Source organism: Balaenoptera acutorostrata, chromosome 14 (genome assembly GCF_949987535.1).
Source record: "Balaenoptera acutorostrata chromosome 14, mBalAcu1.1, whole genome shotgun sequence".
Taxonomy (NCBI): Eukaryota; Metazoa; Chordata; class Mammalia; order Artiodactyla; family Balaenopteridae; genus Balaenoptera; species Balaenoptera acutorostrata.
This window is the reverse complement of record NC_080077.1, coordinates 81,591,414-81,610,066: the sequence shown is the minus strand read 5'-3', so window position 1 is coordinate 81,610,066 and position 18,653 is coordinate 81,591,414. Positions and strand designations below refer to the sequence as shown.

General features: G+C 40.5%; 1 protein-coding gene across 3 annotated transcripts in view; it reads right to left on the bottom strand.

Moving 5' to 3' along the window:
- The window catches only part of FILIP1 (filamin A interacting protein 1), a 200,625-nt gene that overhangs the window by 105,230 nt on the left and 76,742 nt on the right, over positions 1 to 18,653 (bottom strand). For 2 of the 3 annotated variants that reach the window (XM_007167995.2, XM_057527702.1), the window contains exon 2: positions 2,839 to 3,117. In XM_007167995.2, the coding sequence (XP_007168057.2) occupies positions 2,839 to 3,111 (273 nt within the window). In that variant the 5' untranslated portion in view covers positions 3,112 to 3,117. Of the gene's footprint in view, positions 1 to 2,838; positions 3,118 to 8,777; positions 8,828 to 18,653 lie in introns of all 3 variants that reach the window. The other variant, XM_057527704.1, reaches the window with a different exon arrangement.

The following is an 18,653-nucleotide window of genomic DNA, read 5'->3' as shown; positions in this document are numbered from 1 at the left end:
GACCAGTGGTTCCAGCCCCCCCCAAGGCTGGCCCTCACAGATCAGTGAATACGAAGCCCCAGGGTTGCGTGGTGCCCAGCCCGAGGCCAAGTGACACTCCTCCCCGCCACCCCAGTTTTCTCAAGATCCAGATCACACCAAAATGCAAGGCCCAGTCATGGTCCACTTCCTTGATGTGAAAGAAACCTTCCTCACTTTCTCTTACCTAAAAAATTCTCATCATTTCACAAAATGGCTTTGGCCCTGGAGTTCACAGAGTGAGTCTACTTCAAAGAAATCCTGAAGACGAAGAATAAATATAAAGGTCCTAGAGCCCACCCCTGCACATCCCCCGAGTGGAAATGTTATAAAGGAAGGGACACTGAACTGAGAGACAGAGAATCTGGATGTGGAGCAAACGTTAACTAAATTGCCGTGTGACCTTGGGCAAGTCACATAACTTGTCTGAGTGTCAGTTTCACACTTGAAATATAAAGGAGGTGGATAGACACCTCAAAGCTGCTTGTCAGCCCTGATGCTTTATAGAACCTCAGAACAGCACATGCAGAGGAAGGGTATTTGAGTCATAACACAGCTGCTCCATAAAGGGAGGGTGATAGGTGGCCTTTGAGGTCTGGGAGACAACTCACTAAATGCTCATAAATGTCAAGCTGAAGAGCATATAGGCCTGAGCCGAGGGTCCCTAAACCCTCTGTCTCTCTTCTCAGTGCCAGATCTTTAAAAAGACTTTTTTTTTCTTGTCTCTATTGTGGCAAACCTGGCCCATAGCTGTCACATTTTCACCAGCCCACTCACATTTGCTAATGCCGACTTCCTCCCACTCTTAGCTTCAACACACACCCCCACTCCTGTGACGATGAAATGTAAATATGGGAAATATAAATATTCCTCTAAATATAGGAACACTTTCGTTTTTAACAAATCTAGTATTGCAAAATCTGCATTTACAAGTACAGATACTTACATATGTATGTGTGTGCATATAAATATATGGGGGGATGGATTATTTGCTTTGCAAATGAATTCACCATGAAATTCCTTACAGTATCAGGTCTTCCATTTCTCCACTGCCTCCCCCACAAATATCTTACACTCTTTCCTTATGTATTGCTGCTCAGGAATACATCTATTTTGGACGGTAAGGTATCCTGTATTCACAAAGATTAAGGGAGAGCAAAATGCATTTCTTTGGCGCCTTCTACTTAATTTCTTTAATGTCCCAGGTGTATGGGCTTGTATTTTGCATGCCTAGGCTCTGGAACCATATCTGGAAACACCATGAACATAAAAGCCATGTGAATCTTAAATACGGTCCGCAATCTACCATGACATAACATCCTTCTACAGAAATTAGAGTCTAGAAGAGCCACAGGCTTCACACAAGCCACGATGCCTGGAGGAAATAAGCTGATGACACTGCTTTGTGAAGATTTCTTAGGTCACTGTTGTACCTTCCACTCAGGTCAATAGCTGTAGGCTGGGAGCAGCTTAAAAAATTGGACTAATATACTCTGCCTCCTTAAACAATAAATGTTAATGGAACAATAACCACATTTCTGGCAGTGGTGAAGCTATTTTTAGTAATGGTGGTGCTCTGGAAATTTTCATCTTTTGCTGTGAAATGCAAAGGTGATTTTTCTCAGCCCATAAATGGTAAGCTCAATCGCACTTGTTTGTTTTTAATTTGAGTTTTGCATGTTCTCTATTTCTCTTTACCCCAGGGGTTTCCTTATCTGTAGGCACTCACAGATCAGAACAGGAACAGATCAGATCACCCTAGTTTAGGGTAGGTTGCAAGTAATATGTCTGATGCTAACAGCACCAAACAAAGGCTTCATCTCATTCAATTTTTAGTATTCCCCTAGAGGCTTATGCAAGTTAAGAACCTCACAAAAGCAAAAAGGAAAACAGCAACCTCACTCTTAAATCATCCTCTCCTCAAAAAAAAAAAAAAAGTTATTGTTTCCCCACTTGGAGAAATATAGTTGTCCAAGGCTCAGAAACTCAGAAGAATCCCAGCTCCCTCTTGGATCCTTAAACACATTCTCTTAGTGGGGGACCTGGCAGCCACAGAAGGTTGGTGAGGATGGACAGTGGAAAGTGCCCTGGACCAAGAATCAGGAGGCCTAAGACGAGATCTGGACAACCCATTAACCCTTCTGGGCCTGTCTCCTCATTATAAATTATAGATAATGATACCCACATTATTATTGAGATCGAATGAGATAATAGACTTGAAAATGCTTTGTGAAAGTAACAAGTTTTCACAATACAATGCTCTGCTGATTTGAGTGCATCTCAACTCCTATGACATTGTAGAAAATTAAAGCTGAAAGTCACAAAGAAGAGAGGAAAGAGTAAGACTGGTTTAAACGAAGTTTCCTTCTCTTTCTCTCTGTCTCTCTGTCTTTCCCTCTACCTCTTTATCTCCCTTTTACTCTACCTTCTGGAAAAAAGCAAAAGTAGCAATTGATCTTAACTCTGCCTTCTAATAATCATGACTTTTTCACAGTTTGCAACCACAGTCAAGGGCTAAATTAGATATTCTCATTGATTACCTACTACTAAGTGTTAAATTATTATCAAAATTATGTCATGAAGAAATTTTCTGCTCCTAGAAAAGCTCGATGTTAGAATCAGCATCTATTCATTTATTTGTTCATTCAACAAAAACGTATTCAGTGCAAACTTGTGCCAGGCACTAGGGATGCAGGAATGAATAAGGAAAATAGTCCTTTTCGCCATGAAGTTCACAATCCAGTGAGGTAGACAGGTTCATAATCTCTTATTTTATACCTTCAGACTAGAGACACAATAATTGAAAAAAATGGACTCTACCTGCAGCTCCCCTTCCATTATACTCAGCAGCTGGATGAGGTCTTCTTTGGATAACTCCAGGGATTTCTTATTCTTTCGTTCACTTTCTCCAGATGGTTTTAGGTGTCGTTTGACAGTTCCTGAGGCCATGACATCTTCCTCCTTTCTATTTGATTTGTTCTTTTTTGTATCTTCCGAGAGACGTTTATCATCAGCATTGCTGATGATGGAGGACTTGGGGCAGGAGACATGCCCGTTGGATGAACTTTCACCACCCTGGTTTCGGGATCTCATTCCCACCTACAACACATGAAAAAAGATAAGATGTTTTTACCACCACTGAAATTATTTTTGTCTAACTACTTAGAAACTAATAGCAGCTTTACAACATCACCAAGAAAGAAAAACCAAAAGATCAGTCCCAAGTTAGTTTCCTTATAGCTTTAATGAACGTGCCGTTAAAAACTTCAGGAAAATACTTTGACCATCTTCAGGAAAAAATGAAAATGTGATTCTAACCTCACAAACATCTCAAGCCAAGTAATCAAGGTCAACATCAGCAAGGCTAAGTCACATTGATAGCACTGCTGATTCTATCAAGTATCTTTGATAGAATGTGATAAGAATGGCGCTTTACCTTTGTGATCTTCCTTCTCTAAAACATGACCCAAGTCTAATAATGAGAAAAGCATCAAGCTGATCCCAACTGAGAGACACTCTACAGAATGCCTGACCAGTAATTTTTAAAACTATCAAGGTCATCAGAAACAAGGAAAATTTGAATAACTGTCACAGCCAAGAGAAGGCTAAGAACACATGAAAACTAAACATAATGTGGCATCCTGGATGGGATCCTGAAACAGAAAAAAGACATTAGGGAAAAATTGAGGAACTATGAATAAAACATGGACTTTAGTCAATAATAATGTGTCAATATTGGTTTATTAATTATAACAAATGTATGATACTAACATAAGGTGTTAATTATAGAGGAAACTGGGGGTGGGGTGTATGGGAACCCCCAGTATTATCTTTGCAATAATTCTGTGAATCTAAAGCTTTTGTAAAATAAAAAGGTTACTTTTTAAAAAATGATTCTAAATTGTCTATCAGAAAATGCAAACCTCAACTCCTGCCAGGAACAAGTTGGAAGTCACAATGTGCAGAAAAATCCACATAGAGTGAGGGTTGGCGGGGCTTGAAGTGGAGAGAGAAAAAGAGAAAAGTCAAGGGAAGGGGGGGTAGTTTTTAGTGATATGGAATTCTATTTTTCCATAACCTCTTTTTCAAAAGCAGATTTTTTTTTTTTAATGTCAGTCATTTACAGTAATAAGAACAAGAGTACAAAGAATTGGGAGAAAACATATCAATTTCAAAATCAAAATTTTAAAAAATATTTTGAGGTAAAGAAAAAAGACAAAACAGTGGTTAATCTGTCCCATGGGGAGCACATTTGAGTCATTCCATTTTGAACGCTTTGCAGAGTCTGTGTCAATCTCTGAGCAAAAGAACTTGACTAACAGGTATGATACAAACACACTGAGCTCAAAGGCTAAGCCTCCAAGTTCAGGGAAGATAGCTCTAATATCCTGGGGGCGGTACCACAAAATTTGCCTAAACCCTTAAATAGAGTAGCTTAGTGCATGGGCTTATTTAAAACTCACAGTATAAATAGTCCTTCCCTTGAACAGCTAAGCAGCAAGATTTTCGTTACTCATTCCAGAGAAAATACAGAGACTTGTTTTCTGAAAGTATATTTCCTTTATGAACCCAACCATAGTTAAGAAACCAAAAAAAAAAAGGAAAGCTTTTCAAAACACTAGGTTTATAATAGAAAAATAAATACAGTGTGATGTTTCCTTTTAGATAGTGAACATTCAATTCTTCTAACAAATCTTGAAATCTACATTCATGCTCCTTTTTTGAACTGAACTCTTACAACCAGATGGACCCTTTTGTGTGCGTGTGAACTTTCTATAGCATCCTAATTTTGAACACTATAAACTGAAAACGTGGTCCTTAATACTAGCGCCGTGTTTTCTGGTTGACTCAGTGATTAGTTCCTGAAATTTTAGAGCATTTTTGTGCTTTGCTGGTGAACAAAGAATAACTGTTTCTTTGTAATGGAAGCCAGAGCACTTTAGAGCAGACCTACTGTATTTTCTCACAGCTTGTTTGTGGCAGAGTGGGCTGACTTAAATCCCAAGCCAAAAAAAAAAAGACAAGACGAATAGAAGGTTTTGAATGTCAGCACAACACACCACCCCGGATAGGCCTCTTTGGCATATTGATTACTTTAAGCTCATTATTTTTAAGAAACAGCAGACACATGTGAAGCTCTGAAACCTGGGTAGAAATTACCCTTTTTTAAGACATATTTACATTTATAAGGGAAATCTCTGTAAGGGTGTCTCCCTCTCTGTACCAGGAAGAGAAGGATGACTCTAAAATCTCTAGAAACTCTTATCAATGCAGAAGGCAATGACTTAAATCTGCATTTACTACACTTTCCTTGTTTACTGTGGTTTCCTCATAACCTCTCATAAGTGGCTCCCCGACTCCCGACATCTTTCTTTTGTCTTTAGCTGAAGCTGGTATTTAAGGTGATGGCTTGGGCCATTTCAGATAGTTACGTGGTTTTCCTGGGTCTCTCCCATGTATACCGGAGGTATACATGTTAATAAACTTCTGTTTGTTTTCTCCTACTAATCTGTACTTTTATGACAGGGCTATATCCGCCAAGAACCTTAGAAGGGTAAAGGGAAAATTATTTTTCCTCCCCCCACAGTTTCAAATTTAACTCTTGACCTGTTACACATCATAACTAAGACACATGGGCTTCCCAAATTGAATTGTGACTCCCTATGATTCCATGCCACATGTGAATTTCTTTGATCTGAAATAATTTTCTCGCTTAGATCTTAAGGCTCTTTGGGATGGTACATCAAATATTGATTTAACAACTTCAATTTAGATCATGCGTTAATGGAAGTTCCAGGCAATATTTCCCAAGGCACAGGAAGTAAGATGGTAATGTTTTAAAGTTAATCATACGCAACATTTGTATTTGACTCTAGCATGTGCTTGTGTCTCTCTTCCCTGGATTTCCTGTATCTTTTATAGGATCTACAGCATTAAGATATTTGTAAAATAGGACAAATGCATATCTATCTATATATTACATGCACTTAATTATATTTGCAAACACACAGAAAGTGACATTTACTTAGTACCAATTCTATATTTAGTTGTTTCTAAAAATTTCAGTCTAATATTGAAACGAAGCAAATCCTGTAGGGCCCTCCCAGGTGCAAAAGTCCATCCATGTTCCCCATTTCTTGTTTGTAGAAAAAGGTGTTAGTCTCCTAGGCCTTCCCTGAGTTACAAAAAGCAGACTCAAGCAGTTACCAGTTAGGAAAGTGAGGGATTGAAGAAGCAAAGGAAAAGCAGTCAAGCAAGAAAAGTAATAATAGCTTAAACAATAGTTCAGCAATAAAGCAGAGTCTCAGTTCCTCCTCAAGGGATATACATAACATATCTTTGAGTTGCTCTGCAGAAACAAAGACCCACCCCCCCCACCCACAGGTGGAGGATGGTGACTACATGCTGACCACAAACAGGTAAATCCCAGACTGGTTGGAACTAGAAGGTTGATGTTGAAGATTCCTGAAACATCATCCCATTACCTCACCACCAACCAACTGGAGGAAAGTCATGCACCCTACAATCCTCACCCCAAATGTTGCCTTAAGAAAACCTTCCTTGAAAGCCACAGGGAGTTTGGGTCCTTTGAGCATAAGCCACCCATTCTCCTAGTTGAGCCCTGCAATAAACGCTGCACTTTCCTTCATCACAACCCAGTGTCAGTAGATTGGCTTTGCTGTGCCACAGGCGAGTGGACTCAAGTTCAGTTCAGTAATGATATTAATATTTTTAAATAAAATTTTTGTAGTATTACTAACTTTCACAGAATTATATTAATTAATGAAGATTAATTATAGATTTAATTAATTACTGGCAGGATTAATTACTTTTACAGAAAAAACACATACTTTAGAATTATCTAATTGTTTTGTATCACCAATCAGGTCAAAAGCTTGAGTTTCCTATTCTCTTCCACATGAATTCACTTTAGCTGATGGAAAATCTCATGTGCTGGACCTGTGATGTTAATTCTGTCTTAGCAAGTATTTCTTCTCTGTGACTCTGAAATTTCACATTAATTGCTTTTGCTTTGACACATGCACAAAAATTTTAGTCCTTTCCTAGTGATCCAAATAGGGTCTTCTATCTTTACCTCCACAACAAAGTCAGCCGTCAGCACCTCTTCTATCTCAGGATTGCAAAAGTACTCAGAGATAGCAAACTAGTCAAGAAATGTTTCAGAAAGGAATTGGACAACATGTAAGAAGGAGAAAAACATAATTTCTCAATAGTATAACCAAGCCTGCCCTCAATAATATCCACTTTAAACCACTTTATTCTACTTAGTAGGAGATAGAGTCCAGACAAGAACAGACTTTCATGTATCACATTTAGTGACATTCATACTCTTCCGTATTCTAATAGCTCTCGCTGTTTCTTAAGTGCTACACAATGTGCTAAGCATTTTACATACAACATCTCAATTAAATTAATTTTCACATCAACCCTAGTGGGTGCTATTATTCTCAGTTTTACAGATGAGGCCACTGAGGTTCAAAGAGATTAAATATCTTTTTCTGGATCACACAGCTACTCCTAGGGAATAGAAGAGCTAGGATTTGAACCCAGGTAAGACCCTAAATACTTACTCTCTATATGGCTTTTTTCTAAGTTCTTAAACACATGCAAATTGGAAGGGAAGGGGCCACCCTGGAAAGCAGATGACCCAGAAAGTTTTACAAATGTTTTCTAAATTCATGTTTTTTCACTTCATACTACAGAGTTGGAGAAATTCATTCATCTGTCTTCTTCCATAGGCACTCTTGCAAAACTCACACAGCAACTGAAATTAGGTTGCTAAGCAAAAATACTCTTCCCAAAATAATTAACCTGCTGCAGACCTTGTAAAATGATGACTCGTTTAAAAATCTTTCTGAGAAGCAACAGGGCTAATTATTAAGGATACAGGTTATGAAAACAGGATGTAGTCTGAACAGGGACCATTACAGACTTAATGTGTTAAAAGTCCCAGAGTTGAACAATAGTAAATAAACATTTAGTCAGAGCTGGCCAAATTCTGTCCATTGTGCTCACAGGAGTAGCAGGCAGATAACAGAAAGGCATCTGGCACTCTGTAGGCTTCTTAATAGTTAGTTGGGGGTTGGGGCAGAATACATGACCCCAAATATGCCACTTTGGCATGTGGATTGTTTTGAGCTAAAGGCAATCAAAACCCAGCAGACTCAGGTAAAGCTCTTTTCCTCCCCATCAACTGCCTAAATTTACATTGGAAAGAGGGCCTATACCAGGAAGAGAGATAATGTTTTACCTAAGAAACGTAATCTGTAATAGGGCAACATTTGTTTTTCAAACATTTCCTCTGCCTTCCTGTGAATGGCCTTCCTCCCCCTTGTATCCCCAGACCCATACCCCTTTCCTTAGCTCAAGCTTTATATAAGCTTCAATTACCTGGCTGCCATTCAGGTCTCAGATTTTCATAGGACTCCTGTATGTATAAAATTAAATTTGTTTTTCTCCTATTAATCTGTCTTATATCAATTTCATTATTAAACCGGCCAAAGAAGGTTGGGACATGTAAATAACAAACTTTCTGAACGAAGCCAAGAATGCCTTTGCTTCGTCCCAATGCATACCCTTTGAAGAAAGTGCTCCTCAAGAAAATGGTGTAAATAAATTGAAGATTCACAATAGATTTAGGACTGTTTTTTTTTTTTTTTGAATCAATGTTATTTGGGGCACAGATTCTTCTATTTAATAAGTAAATCATCCTAACATAGTTCATGAAATACACTTACCTTTCCTTGCATAGTAATTAGTCAGCAACACTTTGCATGGAATTTTCTGACTGTGGTGTGAAGAAAAGAAAGACCAAATTTTATTCCAAACCTCCCTCTTTTAGGTCTATGGTCATCTCTCTTCTTCCTTTTCCTCCCCATATATTGGGCAATAAACAGTGTACTGTCAGATGAACAATACCCTAGGAATCAGAAAATATTTATAACAATTTTGAGTAATTTATACTGTACTAACAAGTATTTCTAGAGCCTTAGAACAAGCAAAAAGGACAAAGAAAAAAGTCCTCAGCAATTAAACACCCATTCCAGCTTCCATCCTGCAAGATCCTGCAAGATTAGCTCCTGCAAATCTTGACCTTGAATTTTCCCTAGCAGTCTCACCCTTGCTCTCGCCTCCTTTCAGATTTGTCTTTCCATGTTATGATTCAATGTTGGTCACAATACTCTGCATCCCTACCACCAACAAAAACTTCTTTTCTGCATAAATTAGGTTTTGGCATCTTTCCTATGCTTCTCAAGTATCCATCCACCTCCTGTTTGTTTCTGGTTTTATTTTATTTATATTCTTTTTCAAGAACCTACCCAATGCACAGGTTGAGATACCACAATAATTTTACTTATATAATTTCCATTTTTTAATTACTTTATAGAATTATAACTATATTGCATAGCAAAAAGGAGAGCACAAAATTACAGAACGCCTACTTTTTCCAGTGTGGCCTGGCAAAAAGCCTGCTGCAAGTGGGGCTTCCAGAACATGAGCATGGAACTGTCCTGATTCTTTCTTTTATACATAAATGACAATACCCACAGCACCCAAAACTAGAGGCAAAAGAAAACATCTGTTCTAGCGTTATGTGAATTTTAAGATGCAAAAGACCCATCAAATCAACTAGTATATTTCCTATCAGTGCCAGATTATTCCCTCTGCTTATCTTATTTACTTGGTTAAGTCTAGTTATAAATATCCCAACTCATGAAATGTTCAAACGTTTCTCAGGAGATTATCATTCATTCTAACAGCATATACTGTTAATAAATGTTCCTAGGTTTGCCATTAAATTTTCTTTACAATTTTCTTTCATTTTCGTAATCCTATTTATGCAGCAAGCCATGTTAAATGACTTTTCACTTCTCATTATCTACACTCATAAAATCCTCAAAATAACTAAGGTTTTTGTTTATGTGAAACCTTTTCATTCTACTAGGGCAAATCTATCCAGACCAACTGAAAATTCTTCTAAATGATTTCACAAAATGTTAGAATTCAAGAAAGGGGATTCTCCTGGAGTCACTGCAGTGATGTTGTAACCAAAAGTTTAAGGAAAATATTATAACTGTGGCAAAATAGAAAAATATTATTCTACTCTAGCCTAAAACCATGGTGAAATATTTTACGAAGTTCTGCTTAATATTTTTCAAGGAAGATAACAGCAGACCTGGAAAAGGTTTCCAGAAAAAAATACAAAAACAAAAAATAACAAGAGAATAGATCAGGGAACTGCCATGACATAAGAAAAAAATTTTTAATTGTATATTGAGTCTGAACGAATGTACAATTGGAGGGTTTTAAAACTTTGAATATAAAATAGGGTGGCCTCTCTTTTTGTTTTATCTGACAAAGAAAACATCTCTGGAAAATTACCAGACTCCTGGTTAGCCAGAACTAGAATTCCTTCCTGTATTTCATCACTTCTGAAAAGGCCCAGCCCCACAATTGACAAGAATCAGTCGTTTCCTTTCACTCACAAAAGAGCCTTATCTATAGCTACAGAGAAAAATATCTTAGGCTTTCTCTCAGCAGTCTATATGTGATGAATTATTCTTAAATATTATTATACTTCTATTCACAATAATAGTAGCTGACATTTACCGAGGAGCTTATGCTCTGAGCATTGGGTTAAGTATCTGACATAGATAGTATCATCTCATGAAATCCTGATAACAATGAAGAAAGCAGGTGTTATAATTACTTCTTTTAAAAAGATAAGGAAAGTGAGGCTTAGAGAGATTTAGACATTTGGCCAAAAGAGCACGGCCAGTACCTGGGAAAGGCTGAACCAGAACACAGGCTTGTTTGGATTCTCCAGGTGCAAGGAGGAAGCTGAATGGCAGTTTTTACCTCTATATCAGGACCACAGCAACACAAATGAACTCGCAGCCATCCTCTCCTGGGGCTGAAATAAGTTTACTCACAGGGTATGGCATTCAGTAAATAGTCTCAAGCAACAAGAGTTAACGTAGAATCCCACTATTGCAGCAGATTTTTTTTCTCTAATTTCTACTTGTGTAATACCTTGTTCTTCTAAGACCACCTTCTCTTCCCCTGCTCCCCTGACACTGTCTTTTTACTTCTCAGTGCTTGAGGTTCTCAAAGGAGCTGAAGAGTAACTTTGCCCTTGCGGTGTTTCGACTTCTGAGGCATTGAATTAGAAAAGTCACTAAGACTCAAGAAATACAATAATTGCTATACGACTGGATATGGATGAACTGATTCTTTTAATTAGGCAAATTAAGAAATAATATCAGGTCAAAAGCTTTGCACAGTAGCTGATTATTCTAGTAAGCCAACTGTGCAAAATTTCCTGTTAGAAAAAAATGTTTGTCTTTCTGCAGAAAATATTCTCAAATAATTGCATTTTTCAAGAAATGCGAGGCAAATCACAACGGCTGGATGTTAACAAGATGGGTCAGCCTCCCTGCGGAGAAAGACATGCAGTGGTTTGGGTGATATCACAGCTTCATGCTGACAAGGGAGAAGATGGAATACTGCACAGATCACCCCATCCGTGTGCTGACGATGACTTCATGAGTTCTAATTGCCTACACTTATGTCAACTGTATTCAGGTGTCCTTTGAATGCCTTTTATTTTAAATTTCTCAACCACTTCTTTTTTTTTAACATCTTTATTGGAGTATAATTGCTTTATAATGTTGTGTTAGTTTCTGCTGTATAACACAATGAATCAGCTATAGGTATACATACATCCCCATATCCCCTCCCTCTTGCATCTCCCTCCCACCCTCCCTATCTCACCCCTCTAGGTGGTCACAAAGCACCGAGCTGATCTCCCTGTGCTATGCAGCTGCTTCCCACTAGCTACCTATTTTATTTTTGGTAGTGTATATATGTCCATGCTACTCTCACACTTCGTCCCAGCTTACCCTTCCCCCTCCCTGTGTCCTCAAGTCCATTCTCTATGTCTGCGTCTTTATTCCTGTCCTGCCCCTAGGTTCATCAGAACCTTTTTTTTTTTTTTTTTTTTTAGATTCCATATATATGTGTTAGCATACGGTATTTATTTTTCTCTTTCTGACTTACTTCACTCTGCATGACAGACTCTAGGTCCATCCACCTCACTACAAATAGTTCAATTTTGTTTCTTTTTATGGCTGAGTAATATTCCACTGTATATATGTGCCACATCTTCTTTATCCATTCATCTGTCGATGGACACTTAGGTTGCTTCCATGGTCTGGCTATTGTAAATAGTGCTGCAATGAACAGCAACCTAAAATCAGTTGTAATGTAGGAAGTCATGGGTTGTGTCTGTTTTGAACTCCTCCTGACTTTGGTCTTTTCTGAGCATCCCTTGTCTTGGGAAAGATCAGAGTATAGGGAGCTTAAACTGAAAACAAACACAGTTACTTTATAAACCAAGCCAGGAGAAAAGTAAAAATTATTCCTATTGAAACACATTCTATGAATGCTACTGAAGCCATATGGTTGTCAAAGGTGTTTGATGTTTAAAGACTCTCTTCACTTTGATGCTGTGTGAAAAGGCTGTGAATTCTATGGCCATTAGCCAAACTTCATAAACCTAGTTGCTATTTGAATGCAAAGGCTGGAAAGAACAGTCAAGAGGAGAATTTTGTGATTAGCTAATTAAGGTGCATTAGGAATTGACTCTATCTAAAATGCCATGCTATCCCAGTGCAGAAGTTTCAGGCTCATTTTGTGGAAAGGAAGTATGTAAGAAAATGAGTCACCACCTTTTGGAATAATGTTTTCAAACACATAATGACCCCTAACCCCCTCTCTTCTCCACCCTCCAGCCACCCTACCTCAGCGTACCACCCAACTCCACGGTGGACCTAAAGGTGTCCCAAGACCTCATGTAGCAACATCCTCAGCATTTGTTTTTCTAACATGCTGAATCCTCCTGGAGATGTTTGCCATTAACCCCAAGGAATCAAGAGATCCACATCCCCACCGTTAACCCCACAGTTACTTATTCTGTAATCCTGGACAAGTTCCTGAATCTCTCCAACCTGTACTTTTTTCATCTTTAAACTGAGGATAATAATGTCTGTTCCACCCACCATGTGTATGTGAAATCATAACGCCTGTTCTACTCCCTGTATGTGTGTGAAAGTATCTACTAGCAGTGGTAAGGCAGGAAGCATTAATCTGCGGCAGATTAACCGCCAGGGTCATCAAACATCTCTCAGCACCTCCACGTAGATACCACCAGTGACAAAGACACTTTACTTTCAGCTGTGATCATCTAGCACAGAGGTTAGCAAACTTCTTCTGTAAAGGGGTAAATATTAAATATTTTGGGCTTTGCGGGCCGTGTGGTCTCTGTTCCATTTACTCAACTCTGCTATTGCAGCATGAAAGCAGGCACAGACAATTCATAAATGGGTGGGTGTGGCCAGATTTGGCCCCTAGTCCTTAGTTTGCCAGCCCTGAATTAGACTGCGTGACAAATATGATTGATGGATGCATTTAAACTGGGAGAAAGGGAACTGGTTTCTGCCACTCCCCACCCCCTCCCCCAGTGTACAGTAATCAGGAAAATGCCTGAAAATAAGAGAGAAGAAAAAAATTAGGGAAAAAAATAATGCGGTAACTGTGCCATCTGCCTACCCCTCCTCTTCTTCTCTTGCAGGTAAGTTGAGGAAGGACAGCTTTACCTGGCTCTTTCCTTTCCCTCACAAAGTCTGAGGGATCTAAAGTGCAAGCGCTTGACAGGCTAAAATTTGCGAGTAAGATAACCCCTGGCACTAGTCATGCCCGGGATATGCAGACAGACAGTAGAGACTTAGCAGCACGTGTCTGTACAACGCGGGTGATGGAGACACGCCCACTCAGTATGTGGAGGAGGTAGAGAAGTGGCCACGGGCCAGGCAAGGGTGGAAGGGAGCCGAGAAGGACGGTCGGCGTGCTCATGGCAGAGTCACAGGGCAGGGGGCTTCACAGCAGACCACCCAAACGGGATGAGACGGAAGGCGCAGCTACTCTCAGGGAATCTGCAGCATCTGAGAGTCGTGAAGAGACACTGAACAGCCCAGAAACAGCCTCAGCCACTACTTTCACCAGGAGCCAGGCTGGGAGAATACAGGTAACCCGCTTCGTAGGAGTGTGACCTGTGCAGTTGCACCAGACCTGCACTCAGCTTAATGTTCTGCTATTGCTGTCTTAAAATTCTTAATTTTTTTAAACTAGAGTCCCCCAAGTTCCCATTATGCACTGGGCCCCTGAATTATGTGGCCAGTCCCGACAGCCTCAGGGCACTCCCTCTGAACCAGGTGCGGATGCTAGCAGACTACACCACGCCCTCACAACCCCCCAGAGGAAGCACAGTGTCTGCGTGGTACCAAATACAGGGGAGGAGAGCTCAGCAGGAGGGAAAGGAAAGACCAAAATGGAATTCTGATTTGTTCTAGGATTGAACTATGCATATTGAATTTAACCAAAAAAAAAAAAAAAAAAAACCCACCAGATAAAATTGAATTTACCAGGAAATAGCCAGGTTAAGGTCTCTGCTTCAGGTGGGGATTGGAGGCACGGAGAATGGGAGAGGTAACCAAAGAGTAACGAAAGCTGAGTTCAGTCATAAAGAAAGTATTAGAATTACATCCTTGAGTTTTATGGGGCGTCTTAACTGTGAAATATAACACTGGTTACAGCTTTGTAAACCTTAAAGTACTACAGGACTTTCAGGTAATATATGTAAAGGAGTTTTCCTTTAAATCACATCGCTATTGCTCTCTCCCTGGCTTTGAAAAAGAAAAGCAAGGAATGAGACTCACACACGGGGCCAGAGGAAGCCAGAGCTGGGGGCCTTCCAACAGTGAAGTGACTGCACGGCACCTGGGAGAAGAGGCTGATGCAGAGAGGGGGTGACACAGGGAGCTCTGCCCCGAGGCCACCACTGGGTGGACTTTCTCTGCCCTCCCCTCACCTCCCTCTCTAGGCACCTCTCTTGTTTTCCATCTGGGTTCCTCACTATGCGTTTCATTGAAATTATAAAAATGAGATCACGGTGATCTCATTCTGCTCCACAGTGGGCCTTCCCAGCCCAGACTTGCATGAGGTGTTCCCCAAACCGGAATCTGACCCATCTACTAAACTCTAAGTCTTCTGGGTTCTAAGGATGGGGTTAAGAAATCACCTGGCTAGATTTAAGTCACATCATAGCATCACTACCCTTACTCTGTATTCCTCAGTCTTAACCCCAGCGAACCTTTAATTGAGATGAAAAGGGAAGTAGTCATTTTAAAGAGGCTCGATTGAAGGTAGGGTGAGGACAGTTTTTCTTTAAATCATACCACTGGGCGATTCTCCTGTGTAAAAGAAGTCATGGCAGGGGGAGGGTAAGAAGCACTCCAGGAACATAATTTTTTCTTCTCTTCTCTCTCGACACATGCAATTCCCAGATCCCCTTTTCTCTACTACCAAGTGCCAGCGTCCTCTCTGGTGTCACATACCTTCTTTGGAGAGCCAAGCTGGACCCAGAGTTCACACAGCAGACAGGTCTTGGCTCCTAAAACCTGGTGCTGAGGGTGAGGGATCAGGAAGCCCAGGGTTACACCAACGGCCAGGGCTCCGGGAACACACTGCAGGCAGAGCAGTTCCCTCTGCAAGCCTAGGGCAGTGGATCTCACCCTTCAGAATCACCTGGAGAGTAGGTTAACACGCAGATTGCTGGTCCCCACGTCCAGGGTTTCTAATTCTGTGGGTCTAGGATGGGGCCTGAGAGTTTGCATTTCTAACAAGTTCCCAGGTGACGCTACTGCTGGTGGTCCCAGGACCACACACGGAGAACCAACGCTCTAGGGTTGAGATAGGTCCGGACAGTTGCAAGGAGGCCTCAGGATATCTATCTCTTTCAGCTAGAAACTCTCTGCTTTTCCCATAACTAAACTAGAAATGTTTGACTTGGCCGGAAAAAATGTTAATTGTAACTATTTACATGACTGATTACATGCCTGATTATCATTCATCCTCCAGCAGAGGTCCTGTTTGAGTGTTTAAACTTGTAGGCTACAAAGAGGCCAAAACCTCTTTGCAGATATGGGTGTGTGTGTTTAACAAGACAGTTTTTATCAGAAGACTCACAAATAATCTAGATTTTCAGATTTTATTAAAAAAACTCAGAAGGTCTGGCACTACAGGGCCCATCTTCCCACATAGCTACGTTTAGCTGGGGTTGAGTGGTGGCCGACCCACTTAGATGGAGAATTTGCTCACTAGTTCACACCTGTCCTTACTACTCTCCATTACCGCTTGAACACTGAGACTCAAAAGTCAGTTGCCATATATTTATCTGTACTCTGTCTTTCTTCTAGTAGAGAAAGTCTTCTCTTTACCTGAGAAAAGCAAAAGCTACATCCAGAAAGTTTCAGGTTTCAAGAAAAAAAAATATCTAGTAATGACTACTCCTGTGGGTTTATATGCAATTACTCTGTCAGCTTCATCTGTTTCCAGCCACCTGTCTTCTGAATCCATTTGCGTTTGGGTCCAGTCTGGACAAGCCTGGATGGCAGGCAGAAATGCGCGGGGAGGAACTAGAGGCAAGAAGCAGACTGCTGGGCAGGGTGGTCAAAGAAACCATCTGGAAAGGAATTGTCCAAAAGGAAGAAGCCGCAGTCTGTCACAAGCTTGACCGAGGACAGCGTCACTTTGCCAAGGGAGAGAGAATGTTGTGCGCGGCGGGAATACGCTCCCATGATGCCTCCACAGACACACGGCCAAAGCCGAGGCTGATGGGAGCTGCGATAAGGGCACACACGGAAACAGAGATGTGCACTAGGAGAGGCTCTGTAAGGAGCTGGGGACTTGCTTGGAGAACTGGCCATGCAGAAGGCAGGGGAGGATCTGGGGAACTTCTGCAGGGTCACTGTTGGGACCGGCAGAGGTGGCAGAGTCATCAATAGATCGTCAAGCCAGCTCAGGCACAGGACAGTGGAGGGCCTGACGGACCGCCCCTGGGGACCACCTCTTAAATTAACCTGAGTGAAGAGGACGTTCTGCAATTGTTTAGGTAGAACCTAAGACAAGGAAAAACCATGCTGATCTCGTACTATTAACTCCCTGGCTTTCTCAGCTTCAGAACTCTGGGTTATAGCTCATCCCACAGAGTTTTTTGTGCACCACTATACAAAATAACAAGCACACAAGAACCATGTTGGGTGCCAGGATACACACACACACACACACACACACAAACATATTCCTTCCCTCAAGAATGTCATAGTCCAAGATAGTGGTCTATAAGTTTTTTTAACAGTTCAATCCATTATTTAAAAATGTAATCGCTTATCCCAACATTTGTATATTTACCTATAAATTATAATCTCCTAATGTATTAGGCTTATTATAAATTATAACCCCAAATAGAAAAAAACTAACTAAATAAATAATAACAAACATTATCAATACATATAGGAAGCTCATACCCCAATGACTTCTCCTGTGATAATTTCTGTACAAAACAGACATTTAAACAGATTTAAAAAATAAAAGGAAGTTTGGGAAATGCTTTAATAGCAGTCTTGGATCTGAGGATTAACTGGACCTGATCCTGAATAACTTCTGAGTTCTTAAAGGAATTGGAAACATGCAAAGACAAATGGCTGTAGATTAGGACAGAGGGAAAAGCTCCGAGGACCAACCATTTCTCAGATTGTGGTACTTCAGCTGGGCCCAGGGAATGAGTAAACTCTTTCCAGGGAGAGGAAAGAGTATAAACAAAAGTACATAGCTGTTCAGTGGCCTGACGTGGACTTAGGAGAACTTCAAAATGGAGAACAAATGCAGCAAAATGCTAATTATGTGTGCAACAAAACATAATGGATTAACTCAGGCAAGTTGCATCTGATAATGAGACTACAGTCTGTGTTGGCATGTTCAGCCTTCAGTTTGTCCCTCATAGGGCACTGTTATTTTTTCCCATCAGAAAAAAAAAAAAGTGAACCTTGGTGGTCACCATGGTAACTAAATAGTGGGAGCGAGGGCAGAGGAAGGTCAAGGAATGTTCTATCAAGAAAGTACAAAACACAGGTTATTTTTAATTTTGGCTCTGTTCCTATAATTTTAATGTCTGAAAATTAAGATGTACATAAATAGTAATGTCTGTTTCTCAAGCAGCCATGAGAAAAAATACTTTCCCAGTAATTCAATACAACCTTCTTATTTTGTTGACGTTTCATTTTCATCAGCTGTCATTCAAGCCAACAAAAATGCCCAAAGTGAGTATTTTCCAAATTTGTAACCAGGGAGGGTGAAGGGGGTCCTGTACCCTCCTCCTCCTCCCCCTTGTTTTCTGTTCTCCTCTGTTCTTTGTACACTAGCATGACTCACCGTCCACAGAACAGATTGATAATTGCTTGTCTAGGAGTGGTGATGTGTTTACTCGCAGTCACCCATATTCTCTCATCTAATGACACTTGTGGCCAAGGACAAAGATTTGCCAGGCAGCTGACAAACCAGAGTGGGGAGGTGACGTAGCTTGTGAACCAAGGGTTTTCCCCCCCGCACAGGCCCAGCCAGCTGTCCCCGGCAGAGAAAAGCCTACATGACTGCACTCCGGGGCCAACTGAGTGGACCTGAATGTTACTTTGTCCTCCCCACACCCCTGCTTGAAG